At 39.5% G+C, this 21,842-nt stretch overlaps 1 protein-coding gene across 10 annotated transcripts in view; it reads right to left on the reverse strand.

The window, feature by feature from the left end:
* The window catches only part of BLTP1 (bridge-like lipid transfer protein family member 1), a 113,736-nt gene that overhangs the window by 88,201 nt on the left and 3,693 nt on the right, over nucleotides 1-21,842 (reverse strand). For all 10 annotated transcript variants that reach the window (XM_082758885.1, XM_082758886.1, XM_082758883.1 and 7 more), the window contains exons 2-9: nucleotides 17,424-17,553; nucleotides 13,750-13,866; nucleotides 11,847-11,925; nucleotides 11,098-11,162; nucleotides 7,652-7,838; nucleotides 6,398-6,479; nucleotides 5,675-5,868; nucleotides 90-169 (exon numbers count right to left, since the gene is read on the reverse strand). In XM_082758885.1, the coding sequence (XP_082615011.1) occupies nucleotides 90-169; nucleotides 5,675-5,868; nucleotides 6,398-6,479; nucleotides 7,652-7,838; nucleotides 11,098-11,162; nucleotides 11,847-11,925; nucleotides 13,750-13,866; nucleotides 17,424-17,520 (901 nt within the window). In that variant the 5' untranslated portion in view covers nucleotides 17,521-17,553. The remainder of the gene's footprint in view (nucleotides 1-89; nucleotides 170-5,674; nucleotides 5,869-6,397; nucleotides 6,480-7,651; nucleotides 7,839-11,097; nucleotides 11,163-11,846; nucleotides 11,926-13,749; nucleotides 13,867-17,423; nucleotides 17,554-21,842) is intronic.

Below are 21,842 nucleotides of genomic sequence, written 5' to 3' on the forward strand. Positions count from 1 at the left end.
ACTGTTTCGGTATGAAAAGAAATTATCTAGCAAGTGCAGAAAATTAAATAAACAACCTTCACATCCCTCAAAACTTTAACAGAACGTACCTGGTTCATCCATATAATAATATATATCAACATCATTGGACTGCATTACCACAAAACCTTCACCCATCAGCCTCGGTGGTCTGTAATGGAAAAAAGCGCAAAGATTAAAAATAAAAACACCAAGATTCAGTTTTATAAATGCAAATAATATTAAATGTATAAAGTTAAACATAATGGAAGAAACAACATGGGTCGGATTCACTTGTAACTTGCACGTAGTACATATTTAAGTATCATCAATAGAACTGCTAACTGCATCAAACAAGCCATTCTAAACAAATACTGAACTGAGAATATCTGTATAGACTTACACAAGTCTCATACAACTATTATTTTTAAAACTGAGAAGGTACAAAGGTTTGTGGAAAACCTCCTAGTGATCAATTCCTCCAGGGTCTTCCAATTCAGTGGAATGTCACTGCAGAGCATGTTGCATACATTTCTGCCTAGTAATGCCAATTTAAAAAAAAAAATAAAAATCAAAGATTCCAAAGTATTTTACAGGCTTGAACAAACTGAATGCCAATGCTAACCCACAAGCAACATGTCATACACTTGGAAAAGCCTTCTGATTCCAAGAGATCTCAGCAGCCATGCTAAAAAAGCCACACCGTATGTCTACAAAGAACAACAGAAGGGGCCATAGAATGTGTAGTTCTATATCCTCACGGCAAGTACAAGCACTCGTGCAGTTTTGTCCACATATGAGCAGGTTGAAGAAAAGCCAAATCCAAGCAGGAAACCACAAAGACACATCAAAACCCGTTTTCAGAAGTCACCTACGTGCAATTTGCCTTCATTGCTGAACCTCTGATGCCCACCCATTACGTTCACTGAACAAAAAGACCTGTAGTGCTGGAGATACACCGTATGCGGTATCCAGGAAAGTTGTGTGTGAAGGACTCCAGTTTGATGCCATCCCAAGGCAGCAGCTCCACGCATCCATGCCACTCTTGGCAGCAGCCTGACCTTAGGGCGACTACAAGAGCCAGAGCTACCTTATCTGCTAGGCTTTGGTGCCAAGGCATGACCAGAAGGGTAGGTGTAGCATGTGGAGGGGCCCAGCCCAGCCAGGGCACACACCACAGGCTGTCTGGATGCAGTTGTTTTGGAGTCCATTCCAAGTGCAGGTTATAATTTCAGTTACTCTCTTTCCCTCCCTATCACTGCTGCTTTCCAGGTCTATGTGCTACCTAAATTAAACACACTTCTGAAAATAAACAGCGAACACTCAGCCTCGTCTGAAGTCTCCCCTCAACAAAGGCTGCTGTCACATTGCTGGGCGCTGTCTACCCCAAACTGCAGAAACTATTTGATCATTACATTATTATTATTACATAAAATAGCCTAGAGGTTTAGTTAACTCATGCATTAAAATCACAGGTTCCTCTCTGCACACAGACATTTCTCAAGCGTCGTAACCTACAATCAGCTACTGAAGTTCTACTTTCACTGTTTCTTCTTCATCAGGAGTTCCTTTCTCCTTGTCCTACAACACGTTCTTTCACCTGCTAATTGTTTTCTTACTAAAATAGCACTCAGAACCAGAGGGACAAGCCATCTTCAGTAATTAGACCATTAGTTAAGAGGGGGAAAAAAAAGCTCTCTTCTTCCTTAATAACATTTCCCTCATAACATAAAAGGACCTAAATGCTACAGCTAATAAATCAAACACTTTCCCTACCACTAGTATGCTAGCCGTACTATGACACATTTCTCACAGTATTACAACATATACACACTTATACATTACATTTTACACTCCTAATAAAAATATTATAATGTGAAAATTATATTTTCACTGCAAGACACATCTTTCTCGCTTTTCAGCCACTTCTGTATGTTTGCACTTGTTATCAAAAAGAATAAAATTTGATGACAAAAATACATGGTCAATGTGTGTGGCCTGGCAGAAGCATGCTGTCCATCGCACCACACCTCACCTCAAAGGCAGAAGAGCTCGGGGAACAAGGCAGGCAGCAGACACAGAGCCCACGTACTGCCACTGCTTCATAGGCAGCTGAGTGAGAAAGTCTAAATCAATTTTACTGTAAATGGCAGCAGCGAGAGATGAAATACTTCCTATTCATTTTAATTTTCCACTTAGTTGTTTTTCCTGTGTAAAATTGAATTGGCCTCCCCAATGAGATGTAAATATAGCGAGATCTGGAAAAACAATTGTTTAGCAGTTCCTGAATAGAACAGGGAAGAAAAGTACTTAGAGATTTATAATAATAGCAGTTTATGAGGGGAGCTCAGTTCATGCTGCCTGTGCTCCACAACGCACACGCTCGGGCCAGCAAGGCCAAAAAGCTCACGGCTGCTCAGCAGCCCCAGGCGGTCACTTCAGCCTCACAAATTTCAACGAAGCCGCTCTGCTTTGTAATGCAGGAGAGGAGAAGCTCACGGCGTAACAGCTGCCTGCCTCTGCCACACAACTAACTCCTCTGAGCAATGCCACAGCTGCTGTACCACCCCAGCAGGGCACCTTTTGTCAGGCAAAGTTTGTGTCTTATGTAAGAAACTTCATTTCACCACAAAGGTCAACCAGCTGCTGTGTGAGGTGGCCTGTGTACACTGCCAAATTTTACTTTTCTGCTCTATCTGGTACGTATTTTGTTCTGTACAGTACAGAATAATACACCCCTCTCACATGAAGTGTGCTCCCCACTCTGACAGCACAGAGAGTGAGTATTTTCATACCACACACATTTACTTCAGACTATACAAATACATTGGAGAAATCACATTCCTGTTTTAACAAAACTGGGTGTAGTCGTACGATATGAATGCATACAGCACACCAAACAACTGTTTACTTCTGCCTTCCCAACAGCATTCACCTATACAGACTTTGTGTTGAGTTTACAGCTTACAACAAAATTGTTAAGGTTTTATATAGAATTATATATAAAGATTTTGAGCTAAGCCTTCTTCAACACAATCTGAATTCACGAAGTCCACGGCCTACCAGCCACTGCCACTCGGCTGTAGGAGAAGTGGGAAGTGCTGGCAGGAAAGCCCTAGCAGCTGAGAGAAGGGCCAAACCCTCCCCTCAGAGACCTGGGCTCATGCCATCCTCTTCACCTTTGCACTGCTCCACTTCCAGCATAACACCGCTGAGCTCTTAGGCTAAACAGGAGTGGAGGAGGAGACGGGATTAGCACATGGTAGCTGGACACCTTCCTCGGTCCTCCTCCTCCTCACATTCTTCTAGAGCATATGTTTACTGGATCTTCATACTCAATTAAACCCTTTTCCTCCTTGTTCTTGTTTTGATCTGTCTGAACTCATTACACTTGTAAACAAAACAAAACAAACAAACAAAAAAAAACACCTTTTTGCCTGTTCAATATGTTTCTTACAAGCCTTGTTTGTACACAAATAGGAAAGTTCAATTCTGTACTGTGGTGTGTCCATGGTTTGATTCTCTGAAGGAGACTATGAAAATACACAGAAGGTAACTCAAGCAGCTTATCATTTTACATTACCAAGAAGTCAGAGGCCACAGCAAACAACACAGCAGCCAAGAAAACCAGTCTTTTCTTTCATAATACCTTTGCTTATGCCAGTCCTAAGATGGCCATATGTTAGGGTGACAAGTGACAGGTAGTGAACCCAGAACTGATTTAGATTTAAGACCAACATGCATTTTTCTTAACAAAGATGAATTCCCTCATCAGTGTTCACTGCACAGCCATGCAAACAAGACAACAGCACTGCTTCCTCTAGCAGTATTCTCAGCCTAAAGCACACCTGAAACTATCTGCAAATAACTTGGGAGAGGAAGACCTAATGAGGCCATCTGACCTGTTCTCTTCTCCTCCCTCAGCAGGAATAGTTAGTTACACCTCACCTGACTGAGGTGGCAGAACCCTAGAAACCCCACCACAGGCCATTCACAAAGACGGGTTAGATAATCATCTCCTCCACTGTCATTACCATCATCATCCAAGACTATTTCCTAATATCTACCTGAAGCCTCCGCTTTGAGCATGCTGACTTAGTCACAGATCTCCAAACTCATACTGACCTGCTTTTCCTAGCACTTTTCTTTAACTTGTGTTTCAGAGTATTTATTTGCAAAAAGTGGTGGAGGTGTTGAGGTTTCCTTTATAAATCGCTGCTGTCAAGCCTGCTTTTTGATGTTTGTATTGATTAGTTGGTGTGCTACAAATTTCACTGTCACTTAACTGTTTTCTATACATATATTGCCTGCAGGAATTTCTGAAAGTTAAGACACGCGGCTTAATTTTTAAGCCAAAGAAGCACAAGAGGGCAGGCTCTCAGGATTCAAAAGCATTCCCATTTTTCAGTGAACTGGGTCATTTGTTGAATCTGCAGTAAATTAGGGCACATGTTTTCTGCGCACATTATCCTTCAGCCATCAGGAGCTGTAGGGATGGTAATAGCATAAAAGGAAAATACTTAGCGGAAGCACGAGAAAAAGCTAATAGTTTCAGTATCTTAATCCTATTTTGTTTTAATGTTGTTAGCTTGTTTTCATTATTAGTTGGAGAAGTTTGCTTTGTCGTCATGTTTGAAGAGTGGGATTCTGTATATACCCACTGAGTATTATTTAAAACTGAAAAAATATAAAGGTATTTTATAGGTGACAGGATTTGGCTGATACAAATCCAACCAAGGTAAAGTCAAATGAAGCACAGTTTATTTTGAAGCATCATAATTAATTATCTGGATACTGTTGCTTAGAAGCTATACAGATAGATAAAACCATTTAACATGAATGCATACATGCAATTGTCCAAGGATAGTATGCATTATTTACCTTTTGTTGACCAAATAAGACCTGTGAAAGACTTTGAAATTTAGCAGCTTTGTCCAAATTATCTGTTGAATATATAATTTTATAAGCATTGAATAAGATGATGCAGAAAATTCTGGCTATGAAATTCATACCGTATCGAGAGTATTAATATAGTATGTACATGAATGTCTATCTGGTTCAAGTGTAATAAAACCTGAAACCTAGTGTCAAAATACATCACGCAAGCACCCCATTTTTTTGGTTGCTTGTGTTAGCTTTATTTAGTTTGTTAAAGCCTCATAAACCTGGCTGTCTAGGAACAGAATATGAAGAGGTAAAAGGATCAGCAATCTGCCTTCAGAAGATAACCTCATTTCTACTACATCAAATGTTGTGCTGTTTTTCCCTTTTTTCTTTTTCTTTTTTTTTTTTTTTTTTAATCATTTTCCAAACTATATGCAAATCACCTCTACAGAACTAAACACCTTAAATCTTGCGTAAATCCTAAACTTCTACTGTTGTCAAAGCCTGCATATAGTTATAATATCCAAGAGAAAGAATATAATAACTAAATACGGAATACTAATCATACAGCATAATAGACAAAACAATCTGCAATGACAGAAAGCCAACTCTTTTTTTCATGAACAGTTTCAAAGATCCAACATTTAATAACCTCAGGGTGTTAAAAATGCCAGCCATCTAAACCCACTAAGAAAAATAAAGTCACAGAAACACAATCAACTTTGTCTTGATTTTCTTAAAATAAATTATGAAATAAGGAATCTAAGCAATAAAAAAAAACAGCAAAACTTACTCATCATTTTGAAGACCAACATATCTTGGACTCGGAACCAGCATGACTCTAACATTTTCCAATTTTCCTTTCACGATATGCATAAACTGATCAAGGTGGCTCGAAGGTGGTTTTGTGGTATATGTCAAAAAAGCATCATCAAAGTTAATACAAAGTGTTTGTGGCTGATAGTGATTCCCAAACGCCAAGCGACCCTAAATTAAAAAGAAGACCCAATCGATTGTAATACACTGCTTATTGCATATATGTATAGATAATTCACCTATAATAATACAGTTTAACCATCCCTATGCAAAGATTAGGGACCAAAATCTTGTACATAACCTGCGCATAACTAAAATACCACCTTGCACAACATTCCAATATTTTATATCCTATTATGTCAGTAACAGTTTCCCTGTTTTTGTGAGGCAGCATTAACTCTTAAGCAAAATGGCCAAATATCCCTATTAAAAGATGTATGGAAACAAACAAACAAAAAAATGTGTAACACCCATTACCTAGCTTAATTACGTGATATTCTTGAAATCATTACAAGCCTAAGAAACAAGTACTTCCCAAAATAGAGAACATAACTTTGTTTCTATGAGCACCAAAACTATTATAAATCATGACTGAAAACAAAAATGAAATAGAATGTAAAAGAAAAATGAGGCACAAGCCTGATTTTTATGAGTATTTTTGATGAGATTTTTACGAGTATCAGGGACTTGTTTGACTTACCGTGCTCACATTGACTTTAATGACAGGAATAAGCGATCTCCATGAAGAAGAAGGGTCTTGAGATTCTGTTTTTACTTTAACACTACGGAAAAAATTGTTTTTATTATTTTCTCTTTTCTGCAGAAGAACTAACCAAGCTTTTTTTTTCTAGGGATCTGCAGTGCACAGCTCTTGGGGAATACTTTTTTCCCATGAGAGTGCCTCCTCTCAAGGACCTGCTAGCAGCCTACAGACTCAGAGCCTGGAAGCATGTCCAGTTACACTTTGGTGCTGGTGTATTGTGAGCTAATACAGGTAGAAAACAAGCACGCCATGTTTTAACACAGAGCAAGTTAAATACATCTTCCTAAGGGGAACTTGGTCTGTTCTAAAAACACCTCAAATACTCATTTTAAGTCTTCGGTGAAGGATCTGTCACTTTGCAAAGGGAAAAGTCCTTCATGCAAGTGTTGGTAAGGGTGTTAAAAGAGAATTATGAAGAGATTGGCTCGAAGGCACAGCCCCTACCCAGATTCAGGACTGCCACAGCATGCTGCAAGCAGCCTACTACATAATTTAGTAACACATACTGGCCTGGCCAGCAGCATTGGAAGGACTCAAGTCTCATTAGAACTTCTGTCCCCTTGCCAATAAATCAGTGTGAGGTGATTCCGTCCAGAAAGAGGCTTGTGATTGAATACCTGACACCACTACAAATAAGCTAAATAGAGGAACTCTGTACATCCACACCATGCTTTATGGGGTACCCAGAAAGAGTAAAAAAATAATTAAGTTTGTGTATTTACACAGGCAATCATACACCACTAAAAATGTAATGCAAATCAGCCTGAGTGTAACGCTCAAAAACCATTTAGTCCTCACAACACCATATGGATCCTCACATTTTGTCTATTCAGTGTCCTGAGGGACTGTTACTTCTACTGAGCAATGCCGTTATTATTCTGCAAGCATAATCCTTTTCAACACCTCCTCCCTTTCTACAGAGTGCTTCAAATAGATTTTTCAACCTTTTTCTGATCATTAAACAAGGGGTATTTGGTTTGTTCAGTTGTGTTTTTTTTTTTTAATTGTTGTGGTAGGAAGTCTGAGGGAAGGAAAAATATTCAGGCTGTCAGGCCTGTCAATGCAATTTCTCTCTCCACTGTGCTTCAACCATTTGGCCTCCAGAGCATATGTTAACAAAACATTACCCAATTAGTTCAGCACTTCGCAGAACAAAGCATCAACAAAATAGCAAAATGAATAATAATTTACCTTTCAAGATTGGCATGTGTTCTTTGCCTTCCGTTCACTTGTGCTTTTTCATCATCTTTCTTTGCTGGAATTATTGTGGGATCCAAGCCAAATAATTCTTGAAGTTGTCCATAAAGCTCAGAACGGTTGTACACATGAAATTCAAAGTCATTCACCATAATATACAGTCTTGTTTCTGCCTTTGGATCTAAATGAACAGTAGGAAAAGAGTTCCTAATTCTACCCCAACATTTCCTTTAAGTATTTACAGTTTTACAGATGCATACATTTTGCAAAAAACTATCTACGTGGTAGTTTTTAGGTCAGAGGTTGGACTCGATGACCTTGAGGTCTCTTCCAACCTAGAAAATTCTGTGATTCTGTGATTCTGTTAACAGCTGCCGAACAACATATTAAGAAACAGTAAAAAAAAAAAAAAAAAAAGAAAAGAAAAAAAAAAAAAAAGCACACAAAATATTTATGCCATTCCAAGCAAATCAATGAAACTTTGCAAATAAAGCAGTTGTACACAAAGCATAAAACCCGAAGGGAATTTCACCCTTCGGTCACAATGCAAAAATAAATCCAGAAAGGAGATGCACAAAATGGTAAATGAGGGTTATTCAGTCTCACATATAAAACAAAACAAACAAAATCACTTGATGCACAGCACTGAATCCTCAGTGCCAAACCGAGAAGCATCTTTGTTTTATAGAGAAACAGAAAGCATAAATACGGAGAACTAACAAGAAGCATACTGATTTCATGTAGTCAATCCACATTTTCATGAATTTAAAATTTTAACTGTAGTAGCAACTTGGCTCTTTAATACAGAAAAGTGAGTTTAACATCTGCTGTTTACATACAGAGCTGTTTGAGATATACTTTCACCTTGAATAGTATGACCTAATTATGTAGTTAACGTGAGGAAAATGCTCACACAACTCCCCCCGACTACCTAGTTGAAAGAGTGCCCACTACACATTTACTCAGGAGATCTGAGTTGCTCTAGAATCTGATCTGGTGTCTCTAAGCCAAACACACCTTTGGAAACTGAAGCATCAATGGCTATGACAGCAGTCACCGATCTGTAACTCACAGGGATTAAACTGAAGGCAACGTTCCCCACAGACACTAGAAATGAGCACGCCGGAGCTACCACCACTGCTGTCATCAGGAGCAAGAGAAGGAACCCAGCAGCCCATTGTGTATCTACCCAAGAGCAAATATTTAGAGATCTTGACTGTACTTGTCAGAGAAAGGGACCAACATCATGCAGCTCATCAAGGGGAAGTGCAAAGTCCTGCACCTGGGGAGGAATAGTCCCATAACCAGTACGTGCTGGGAGCCACCCAGATGCAACGCCTTAGTGAGGTCTATGAGTACTTCAGGATCCTTCACTAGCCTTCTCTGAATAAATAACAACAAAAACCCACCATGGCCAACATCCTTAAATTTGTTAAAATGAAAACAGACTGAGGTCACACTGTTTTTATACTAACAAGACCAAGTTTATCACTGCTATCAACAACAAATTCCCCTTCCTGCTCCATTCCTCACTGCACCACCCAGCACTTCAGGTGCAAAATTCCAAAACCAAGATAAAACAGAAAAACATGAACTAATCTTTACTGCTCACACTTAGGCCTTCAAAAGATGTACTTTTTCCAAGCAAAAATTTTAGAAGACTTAAGGTTTGTGTTTTTACAAGAATCTGGTGGCATTTTAAAATATTTAATAGGCCAGTTTCAGTCTATGCATTTTCCTATAGGCACATTTCATGTCTATTTTGTTTTTCCTTTTATGAGGGATCTGAAACAAAGGTATGCATCAGTAATGTCTAGCTACAACAGGTTTTCCAAACACTCTGTGACAGCTGCAAGAGTAATCCTCAAAGAAACCAGAGAAATCCTTAGGATGCAATTTAGCAGCAGCCTTAGTGATTTGGTCAGGTATCCGGGTTGTGATGAAGCAGATTAAAAAGTATGGGGAAGAATATACTACAACGGGCTAAGAATTTTTGAAGATTTAATTTTCCTTTTAAAAATGAAATAATCTCTGATAAATAGTTGCAATGTAAAGTAAGCAGGGTTATTTTTCCTAAGAGAAAGCAATTATTAAAGAGAGCACTTTATTCACATTATTTTGTTGTCAGACCTATAGACCTCTAATCTTCTCAATTACTTGGATTATTTGTCTGCTAATTATGCAGTCCTAAATGCCAGCAGAAATGGTTAAAGTTTTGGAACACTGCCAAGCAAAAACACCACCAAAGACAGACACAGCTATCCTTACTGCAATAAGTTCAATTCGTTTTTCATTCTGTAAGCCACTAGAGAAATATGTTTTAACTAGCAGATGGAAAAAAATTCTATGAAAACCTGCTGGATGATAACCTGTGGTTACAAGAATGTAATTAACTTTAAGACTAGCTTCTACTTCCTGAATTAGTCTTCTTACAATGTAAAGAATTTGTATTATGCAAATCTCGATTAAAAAAAAAAAACATGGGCAACCTTCCCCGTTTTATCTCAGTATTTTGAAAGGTGTCTCATATCTACCTGCATAACGTGTATGCAGTACTCTTACCACTGCTGAGCTGGTACTGAAAAAGCAACAACTGTATAAGCTTCCTGGCAAATCTAAGAGGCATCATGCAATCAGAGGCCATTCCAAGGGAGAGAGGCATAGTGGGGGGAAAGAAGGCCCTCCAAAGTTCAGTCACCTTCTCAATTAGTGCCCTCCTCAAGCGGCATACAAATGCCACCTCTGGACCTCCCTGAATTAGCAATGGAACTGTGACACTTGAAAAGTCAAGAGAGGCAGCCCTTGAGACACTCATCCAACTAGATTCTAATCCTATAAATGTCTAAGCACACATCACAACGTTATTTATGTTTTCTCAAAGTGTTTTCTGCAGATACAATTAATCTCTTATATCCAGTATTACGCCTCCTTCAGCCATAGATAAGGAAGAAAAATAAATGAGTTTTTCCCCACTTCTGCACTTCTATGACGACAGATGTCATCAAGACACAGGGTTATCAAACAGTAAAGAATATCCCTTATTGTAACACTTCTGCTAAAATACTGACAGAACAGCAAACCTGAAAACTAAAATCAAGTTTCAGAACCTCAGAAGTCTCTATTTGTCATGGTTATAAACTTCAATACCGAATCAATTATGCTCAGACTACAGCTAATGAAGGCTACTATTAAGATTAATAGCGTTGTCTTGAGAAGGCCTTGAGTCCCTGACTATAAATCCTTTATTTATTTCATTGTGTTGTTCTAATCCACTAACGTAGGTGAACTGGTTAAAAGAACTCTTACCTTCTGATGTTTTGATGTACTTCGGGTACATAATAACAATTGAACTACATGCACGCAATTGTGCAAAGGAAATATTTTTATGTAGATTACCTGTAAACTTAATTTAAAATGTTAAGCTTTTTTAAGATGCCTACCATGCTGCTTCTGCTTAGGGTTGTACATCTTCCACCAGCGAAATATGATAAATCCATCCTGGATTCTAAATTAAATAAATTAGATAAAACAGAAGTTAAAAGATTAATAATCCAAAATCCTATGTGTAGCTGCATGATGTGCTGCCTTATGCACTGCAGAGATCTGCAATTTCAACAGTGTACAAGCAATAGTAAGGCACAGAGAAATGTGAGTCTCATAGTACAGTATTATACAATTACCACGTTATCTGAACTTGTATAGAACCTACATGTATACCCATTGTCTACTCAGTGTTGTACAACTTTTATGATAGGAATCAAAGTTATAAACTATTTGCTAGTTTGCAGTTCATGAAACAAATTATTCTCACTTCTGGGATACAAATGCCAAACTACTTGGCCGAAGCAAATCTTCAAGACTTAAGCTCAAGAGTGTGGACTGCAAGCCATTAATTAAAAACAGTTCTCCTTTAAACTCTAAAATGTTTTCTTTTACACATATTAAGGGCCACTAGAATCTTATTCAGTACTCACTTCCAATTGATAATGCTCAAACAGCAGATCAGCTAACAAAATGTGCATCTCTAAGAATGTCAAAACACTTTAATCAAAATAGTTTATTTTTAACATATATGAGTATACGTACTACTCATTTGTAAAATGGCACTTGGGTATGTGTTACTTCGACATACACATTTTCTGTATTTAACATCAGTGTTTAGAACAGTGACTCCCTTGGAAATCCGTACCTGATAGACATGTCTTCTGTGATGAAATAGATTTCTCGAACCATGACTTTTCCAGACAGCACAGAGAACGAAAAGGAACCTAATTTGAGAGAATTTACAGGGTGTTAGCCTGAAATTGTTGATGCTTTAACTTCTGAACAGGAAGAATACAGTGGTCAGTTATCTGAAATATGTTTACTTGGTATCTTGAACTTCAAAAACACATTGACACTCAGAGGAGAAAGGAAGTCAGAGGTTTAGAACACACATGACAAGCACACGGCTCTAAGAGGTGTCAGGTTTGGCGTCATCCAACAACACAACTGACCGTCTGAGAAACACAAGTCACTCAGGAACACCCAGGTACCTTGCAAACTTTGTGGGACGATCTAGGGAAGCTATTTTGAACAATTTTCCTATTAAGCTATTGTATGCAAGAACTATATTAGAGAAATATAGATTCCTGATTGAAGAATTTTTCAAATTTTAAATAGCTATGAAGTTTTCAGTGCAATTGTTTTGACAAATTGTGTTTACAGCAGGAAGGGATTAATGAGTATGAAAAGATCAGCAGGTATTGCAATAGCCCGTAATTTTCCTAATGCTTTTCATTTCACTCACAAATGTAAGTAAACCATGATTTGTTAAAGCAAAAAACCACCACTAATTGATTGAAGCCAAGCTGTTAATCATGGGATTTAATTAATGTTACGTTCTTCTTACTGATTAAGTTGATAAAGAACACCATATATTTGGCTAGCTACGTCCAGCTGTCTTAACTTAATAGCAGTTTCACATAGAAATTATAATAAAAGCCTATAGATCAAGTGTAGCAGCCAGTACGATTTTCAGCTACACTGCTGTTCAAAAAGCTGGATTTGAAGCTAGTTTGGATTACAGTTCTTAAATTCTTGAGGACATATGTAAATTAATGCAGGGGTCAATTTGGTAGGTGGGTATGGCTGAGGTTGTGGTTTTTGGTTGTTTGTTTTAAAGTTAACACTCCATTTATGATCAATAGTTGCAGAAAAGTCCAGAAGTAAAGTAGTAGCCATTCTGGAAAGCAGCGAGAGGAAGGCATGCAAGAATAAATGAAAGTCAGAAGTGCAGTCAGAGTGAGGTTGTGGGATACAGCCCTCTGTGACTCAACATCAGATATTTTTGTAATGTGGGTGAGTGCCCAAGTGATTTGTACTGACCTGTTTTATTCAAAAGTGTTTTAAAATTATAAAAAAAAAAAAAAGAAGAAAAAAAAAGAAAAAAAATGTAATGGATTTTGATGGAAACGTTCTAGCCAGTATAAATTCAACGTATCACACTGCCAGTATGGACTAACATTATTAGTTGTTCTGACAGCTTATTTAGAAAGCAAGGACACTGCTATAACAAGGAGCCAAGCCTTGAGACACCACCATGCTCCTTTGAACCCAACCAAACAGTTTCTCCGCCTGCTTCAGATGCCATATAACCAGCCCCAGAGGTGTGGGGAGTGGGAAGCTGTGCCCCTGAACACCAAATCACCAGGCAAAGTCAAGCAGCTCGTGTAGGCTCCTTGGGACCAACCTCCTCTTAGGAGGCGGACCATTAATGATATAGGGCTTTGAGAAGGTAATGGGAAACATACAGGCTTTACATACCTAAGTATAAAGAGTAAACAGAAAAAAGTACACCTGACAATAAAAATCCATCAAGTGAACATTAATACAAAACAATTAGACAATGAAAAAGAGGGTGTTTTCCTACCTAAACCAGAAATCATTTCCTGAAGCATGTCATTGAACTTGTTTCTTTCTTAAATTAAAACCATACTGATCATTTCCAAATTACTGTAACAGTAATTTTACCTCCACTTGGTTTTCAGCAAATCAAAGTATAATAAAAAGCAGTAGGTAAAAGCAACAGCGTTACAGCAATCTTCACTTACCAATATGGATGTAGCCATGCTTATATAGCCTGTTCAGAACCAATGTTAGAATGAGTCCAATGTTCCGGGAATTATAATAAGTTAGGTAGATAATCCATCCACAAGACAATATTGTCGCTGTTGAAAGATTACAATGAATTAAAATATTTTTAAAGCATTCTGGCCTAGATAAAAGCCTTACCTATTAAGACTATAAAACCCTTACCTATTGAAATTATAAAGTATAATGTTCTTCCCACTCTCAAAAAAAAAAAAAAAAAAAGAAACTGATGAGGCATTTCAATGGGAAGGAGGGTATGAGAAAGTTGTGAAAAGGGGAAAAAAGCAAAATGCAAATTTCAGAAAAGTACAGTCTTTTATTCCCCAATTTGAAGAACAGGCCTACTGAGGGCAGGAGACAGGCACCATACATTTCACTGTCATCTCCTATCCTCTTAAATTTCACAGATCAAATGGTAGCAAGCATTATGCCACACAACCATTGTATTTCAAAATACCTAAGAAAATATGATCTACAGAAGTCAAACGACATTCCTTCTCCACCCTTTTCCAAACCACGAATTGTAACTTAAATTTCCTGAACACAGACAATTTTACTCTCACACCTGAAACTACATGAATTTCCTAAGCTGCTGGACCTCGAGAGAAACAGACCAGTCTATGGGATAGCAGAAAACTGTCAACAGTTGGAACATGGAAAGAGGAAAAAGCAATCTCGTGAAAAACATGCTAAAAAAAAAAAATTAGGTCTGCTAATCCCCAAAGTAATTTTCACTTTAGTTGATTAGGAGTTGGTAACCTATTTCTAACTACAAGGGTTCTCAAAGATTCCAGAAGGACAAACCCAAAAGCAATGGGGCTGCCAGGGAATGGACTACTTCTAACTCTCACTCAATAAATTATCAACCTGCTTAGTCCAGAGCAGAATAGGGAATAATGCAATTTTTGTATTTAAGGTACCTCTGTTTGTTATATTAACTGACCTTTATAACAAAAGTTTTCCTTTTATATCTATTCTATACTTAAAAACTCAGATTTATTGTGCTTTTTATGGGAAAACTGAAGTGCAGAAAAACACACAGGTGTGATGTCTTCACTCTGCAGAGATTTCAGGTAATTGATAAAAATTTTACTTAAAAAAGACTTGTTCATTTACTAGACCTTAACATTTTTGCAGTCATCTGTTCCACCACAGTGCCTGCACTTTGTCAAAAGACGAGGAAGAGAAGGGAGAAGAGAAAGACTTGTATGACTTTGTCTTTTTGTTACTGGAAAAGGGATCCAGTCTAATCAAAACTGAAGTAGCACATACACCTGGGCAAGTAAGCTGCTTGCCGTGTAAAACAAATCAAATCTTAGGTCAAAGCTCTGCACGGGTGGTAATTCCACAGGAATAAGGCATGGAGGGTTAAAACGAAACCCCAGAAAAGAAAGTGCTGCTGGCATTCAGAGAAGGCACGCTGCAAGGGCAGCATTTACCTCACCTTGCTTTTAGATGAGTAAGCTGCTCTATCAGTGAAGGAGAAAGGTGGCATGACTCACACTCAAAGGGTCTCATTCCAGTCGTAAAACTTAATTTGAGATTAAAGTTCATCTAGGCACTTAACCTAAAGCCAAGAAGGTCTCCTCTCAAGGTGACATTCTGAAGAAAATCAGCAAACCAATACACTTCCCAGGCACCACAGTCCTATACACTGCCTATATAACTTGTCTCACATCTGCCCCAAATTTTACCCTTTTTTTTTCCCCCACTCACCAAATTTCGTCTCCACTACTAAATGACAGATCCTATAAACTCTATTAATCTCATTATTATATTCCTTGATTTTAAAAGCCTCTTCACTGCAATTACATTTTTGGAAATTATATTTGAAACATTTCACTACATGTGATTTTTTTAAAACAGATTGTGCTAGAATTGTGCAACAACTCTTTGAAGAGCATGTTCATTTCTGAAATTCATCACCTCTTACTTGAATCAATATTTAGCTGTTTCAGGATTAAACAGAAGATAAACTGTTGACATCTTTTTTTGTTCTCTTTTAACAGGATGCCATAGGTCAGCAGATGAAAGCAGGGAAGGAACGATTGGTTGAAACTGGGTCAAGATTAATGAACATTACTTTAATGCCTTTGTATCCATACTTCATAATAACAGGAGGCTACCCAGAATTTTCTGTTGTGTCATTGTTTTTAGAATACCAGGCACCCCCTTACAAATGAAGAGATCAGCAGCTCCCCAAAACTGCATAGATGTACATAGATCAATCTACCTTTAGAAAAAAGGAACAGACTAGATTATGTCTTGAAGTTCCACCCACTCTTCCTTGGAACATAAATTTGTACATTTAATATGCTCAAGCAAATAAGAAAGCTAAGCAAAGCCTTTGGTTTGATTTATAGTTGTTAAATGGAATTGCTTATGTCCTACATACTTCCCAAGTAGTACTAGTAATTGTTTGTTCTGTAAATCCAGTGCAGAAAGTGAAAACCAGAGGAAGAAAAAAATCTGCAGACTGCCATTTGACACTTTTATTCTTTGGTGAAAGACCTGAACACCCCTAGGTCTTAATTCAAAGCTTCCGGAGACAGAATTTGCAGATCTGTTCCATGTCCTTTCCATATTTTATCACAAGCAACTACTGGCATGGTGACTTCTCTTATCTTCATCTGGATTACACTTAAAATTTACGTTGCATGCAGATTTTCCACTTCAACATATTAAAAGTGAAAATTAATAATATTCTGGAAGCAGCTTCAGCTATCTGCCTATATCCATTTCATTCAACTTGGCCCACTGAAAAATAATTGCAGTGCACCAATTGCCAACACACACACACCCAATTCCCAAAAGTCAAAAATGAAACTTTTTCCTCTGCTGCCCTTTGCTCTGGGTCTAGGAATCAAGGCTGAAAAGCAGGTATTGCTTGTTCTTGTAAAAGTCACAGTTCAACATACGTCTAACGCCTTCATCCAGACCTGAATCTAACTCAATGGTTATTTTGCTCTCCCTGCCCCACTCGTTCACATGTTCAGGAAATACAAGTTCCTACACACAACTATAAACAACAGCACCAGTGTTATAAAGACTAACATAAGTCTAACTAAGGTACATTTACAAGAACTACCTATAACTGAGCACCCTGTGCCTAAAGGCTTATTGTGACACAAAGTTTGGTGTAAAAGTTATGTCATTTAACACAAGTGTCTTTATACCATGATTCAAATGATGCATGCTGTATTAAATATCTGTAGAGTGAAGTTACTGTATCTGCCTCTCATGTGCTACAATGCCAATCCTGTCATTGTATTACTGTTAATCAACAGCTTATTCTGGTGTTAAAATAAACTTATTTTGCAGAGAGTTCTCCCTGGGCTCTTATTTTGCAGAGCAGCAGTTGCAGAGCATCATTCTCTGCACACTGGACTTCACTCCTGAGTGTCCCAGCAATATTAGTATTGAAAACAATACTGTATTTTCTTTCTGAATTACTTAAATAGCATTGTCATACATCACTAAGCAGTTATATGGCAAGTAAAAATCTGTTTTCAATGCTTTGATGTCTTTTGGCCAGAATTTCTCTATTGGTATACCAACGTTTTGAGAAGCATGTTTAAAAGTACACACAAACAAAAGAACAACACTTACCCAAAACAGAATAAATTCACCTTACCTACTAACAGCCAAACAACATTGGAGTCATGTTCTGTTAGGAAGTCCTCCAGCTGTGTGATACTTGGGACAAAACTATCATTTTTCCTTTGATCCATTGCTAAACTGTTGCTGTGTCAGCACCTATAGAACTGAAAGGAAAAAAAAAAAAGAGTAGTAAGTACAGCACGGTGTGGAGAACATTAGGAATGTTTAACGTGGTGTAACAGTCTGCTTCACACAAATGTGAATACATTTTATTCCTTCAGTAGCATCTTTATGATTCTCAGCTATCCTTTTTTTTTTCTCCTCTAGAGCAGAAACATTTCCACCCAGAGCAGAACACTCCTATCTGCTGAAACGAAGTTTCCAGGCACGTGCTTCCCTAAAACAGTGCAGATCAACAAAATCCCAGACTATGCTCTCTAAATTTAGTACTCTGACTGCCCTGTACAGCAAATAATAGCAAACAAGTTTAAAAGGCTGGTGTACCATAGCACTGAGTTAAAAGGCAACTGAACATAGAAGTAAAATTGTTAAACTTTCTAAAAATGTAACAGGAGACTAAGTGCACACTGTGTTCGCTTAGTAGAGGTTTGTTCCGTAAGATGTTCCTTTCAGAGCAGCATTAATTGCAGTTTATTTCAAGATAATTGCTCTATTGCGCTTGTGAATTAAGAATCTCTCGACTCCGTGCTGTAACTTAATCCCGCAGTAACTCACGTCTTTTCTACCACTTACTTCTAACGTGCAGGATGGCAAACGGATCATTTGAAAACAAAAAGGACACATGCTATTTCTTGCACAGATGCACCACTCCCTAAAGGTCATTTCTGTTCAAATCTCTGTTCATGTACCATTGCATTTCTTAACCAGCTCCTTAATTCCTGTTTTTTTCCCCCGAGTGCTTACATATGAACTTTTCTCCTCATTTTAACGGGTGACACTGGAGAGAAGAGGCAGCAGGGCAGTTCTTCGTACCAACAAAGGGGCAAAAGTCCTAGCCCAGGACAACAATTCAGAAGTTCAGGTTTTAATTCCTAAGGGAACAGAGACCTATGGAAGTATTTGTTCACATCTTTAAGCAACTGAGTGAGGAAACCTGATTTCACAGAAATTTACTAGGATGGAAGAAACCTCCAAGACCATCTAGTCCATTTGTTTCTGTAGGGGAGGAAAGCAGTACATACATGTAAATATCTCAGACTCTGGGGGCTGCAGACTGTTTATGGATATATGCAGATGCCCAGGAGTTGAAAGGTAGTTAAACCTGGTACAAAGCTTTCACTCCCCATTTGTGAACTGCACTAAACCAACGTTTAATTCACAAAACAAAACAAAATAAAAGTTCAATCCCTTGTCTTGAAACCATCCCAGAGCAGTACAGCTCACTCAGCAGAGCAGCAGCAGCCACAAGCAGCAGCCATGCAGCCCCCTGACCACACACCCTCTCCCCATGCATGCCATAAAACTCAGGGATGAAAAATTCGGCTGCCTTCAGGTATAGCTGCCTAACGCAGCACAAGGTTGCCCTCAGGCATTGCTGCTTGAGGCAGCAGTGGGGCTTTGCTCCAGCCATCCCACTGCCATCCCACACCCCACAGCCACTTCCTCGCACGCTGGGGCCCGTGGCGCAGCCCCCTGCACCCCTGGAAGGCAAAGCTCAAGGGTGCACGGCCAGGCAGCCTTCAAGAGCAATGAAATATTTCCATAACCTCTTAATCCGGCGTGCCCAGTAATTCCCTCGCTTTGCGATGGATTTGCATCGGCTTATAAAAACTGGCTACATCATGTCACCGGTACAGGGAGAGCAGAAACTCAGTCCTTCTGATCTCACGCGCTTATTCAAAACAGCCACAAATCATCTCACAACTGGGTTATATTAATTAAGTGTGATTAACAGGGAGTAGCTCAATTCCATAACATTCATAATCATCCAGCGCTATTTTACTTGCATTACTTTCATTTGAAGTTTTCTCCCTTGGATATCATCTGTCAAGCCTTCTTACAAGGAGATCATTCTGCTTTCTTTCTTTTTTTCTTTTTCTCTTCCCTTTTTCTTTTTTTAAACACCTTCCAGCTCTGGCAGCCTGCCTGGCTGTCAGCCTTCAGCCCTCAAACAAATCCAGGTAGGTTTCGTTTCCTTTCCTTGTCAAATGTCTGACACTCTCCGTCAGATGGGGAACACAAAACTGAATGTCATCGACAAGATCTTGGGATTTGAGCAGCTCAGTGATATGGTTTAGGGGGGGACTTGTTAGTGTTAGGTCAGAGGTTGGACTTGGTGATTTTGGAGGTCTCTTCCAACCTAGCTGATTCTGTGATAACATTTCTGAAATAATCCCTATTTCTAAGTGTTAGCAAAGGAACTAATATTTACCCAGGTATTCCTGTAATAAATAAACCCATGCCATCTCTCACTACTGTAACCTGATAAGAAAACATGGAAGAGAAGCTGAAAAAAAATGCCCTTTAATGCATTTGTCTCTCCTGCATCTGGGTAAGTAGTACCTTGAATTAGGAGTCCGTGTTTTGAAGTAAAACAAGCGCAGCCCCACTAACAAGCACTAGCAATTTGCTCCCTACCTCTTCTGATAAGAGAGAACAGAATGGGGAGGAAAGATGAGGAAAGTACTAAGCAAAACACAAAACTACAAAAGAAAAACCACCAGGCACTGCCTCCAGGAGTGGCGACAAAGCAGCCGCTACGGTAGCTCCCCTACCAGCAGGACTAAGCAGCATGACACACAAATATTTTTTAAGTCCTTGTTTTAAAGGGACGTTACAACGGCAAATTAAATTATGTAATGGTACGGTGATTTGCTTTAAGACATTCACAATACCCTAATAAAAAACCTACATGCCAGCTTGTATTACAAAGTAGATGATGCTCCGCAGGCAGCCTCTAGGAGCTTTTAACCTGGGAATGGCAGAGGAACCGGGGAGACACCAGCCTGTCAGCACAACAGGGGGAGTCTGTTTCTTCCCTTCAAGAGAAGAATCAAACCCTCCTTTTGTGATCATGACCACTGTGGAAGTGTTGCCAAGTGGTCAGGATCACCTCAGCGAACAACACTAACAACCCTAAGAAAGCAACTTGTGATTTTCCTAGAAATTTATCTATTCCTAAGAAATTTCCTAAGAAATTATCATCAAAATTCCTACCAATTTAGCAAATTACACGTTTCCTAACTTCCGAAGAAATAAACTAGTGTTATACAACACTGAGGCAGGAAACTGAATGCTGTTACGGCTCTGTAGGACTGTGGCAAGACAAGACCGCGAGCGACGGGATGCTGATACTGACCGGCTGAAACAAAGGCTGCGTTCATCACATTTTGCCACCACTAGCCCAACCACAAGATGGATATCCTTGGAAGTTTTCTGGAACACTTTTGCTATTCACACACAAATAAACAAAGGAATCCCGCATCAGGCAACGTTTGCAAGTTTTAGAGCTCCACCACGGATCCTTTGAGGCCTGGGCCCACTGACGGCACCCCCTGCTCTCAATTGAGGCACCTGAGAAGCAGGAGGCAGAGGATGGGGGCCTAAGCTTGCAGAAACAGGCAGCACTACCGCCTGCACTGGGTGCACATGTGTCTCAGAGGGCACAGGTGCTTAATCCATTTTGATTACAAAGCAACTGCACCTCAAAGATTTAGGGCAACAGACAGCCGCTGCAGGCAGAGACTTAAGCAGGACGAGCTACTGATGTCGCCCTTGGGCATCTACATGGCGTGGAGGATGGAGAGGCAGGATCAGCAGCGTTAGGAGGCAGAGATGCAGCCTTTCCAGGACAGCCACGAGCTACTTTCCATGGACGTTACCTTCCATTACATGCCTCCACCCTCCGTGCCCTGTGCACGTGGCCCAGCTCCCTGCACGCATCCTTGCTCACCCCAAGGGCAAAACTCCTCTGAAGTCCGCAGAATCATCTAGGTTGGAAGAGACCTCAAGATCATTGAGTCCAACCTCTGACCTAACACTAACAAGTCCTCCACTAAACCACATCACTGAGCTCTACATCTAAACGTCTTTTAAAGACCTCCAGGGATGGTGACTCCACCACTTCCCTGGGCAGCCCATTCCAATGCCTCACAACCCTTTCAGTAAAGAAGTTCTTCCTAACATCCAACCTAAGCCTCCCCTCGTGCAACTTTAGCCCATTTCCCCCTCGTCCTGTCACCAGGCACGTGGGAGAACAGACCAACCCCCACCTCGCTACGGCCTCCTTTGAGGTACCTATAGAGAGCGATAAGGTCACCCCCGAGCCTCCTCTTCTCCAGGCTGAACAAGCCCAGCTCCCTCAGCCACTCCCCATAAGCCTTGTTCTCCAGGCCCCTCACCAGGCCTGGCAGGGAGGTGCCCCACAGCTCTGTCCCCACTCGCACTCCCTGATGGAGCTCAGGGAGGAGGTGGAGAGGTTGAGGGCTGCCCC

The sequence above is a fragment of the Aythya marila genome (genome assembly GCF_965140915.1).
Source record: "Aythya marila genome assembly, chromosome: 4".
Lineage (NCBI taxonomy): Eukaryota > Metazoa > Chordata > Aves > Anseriformes > Anatidae > Aythya > Aythya marila.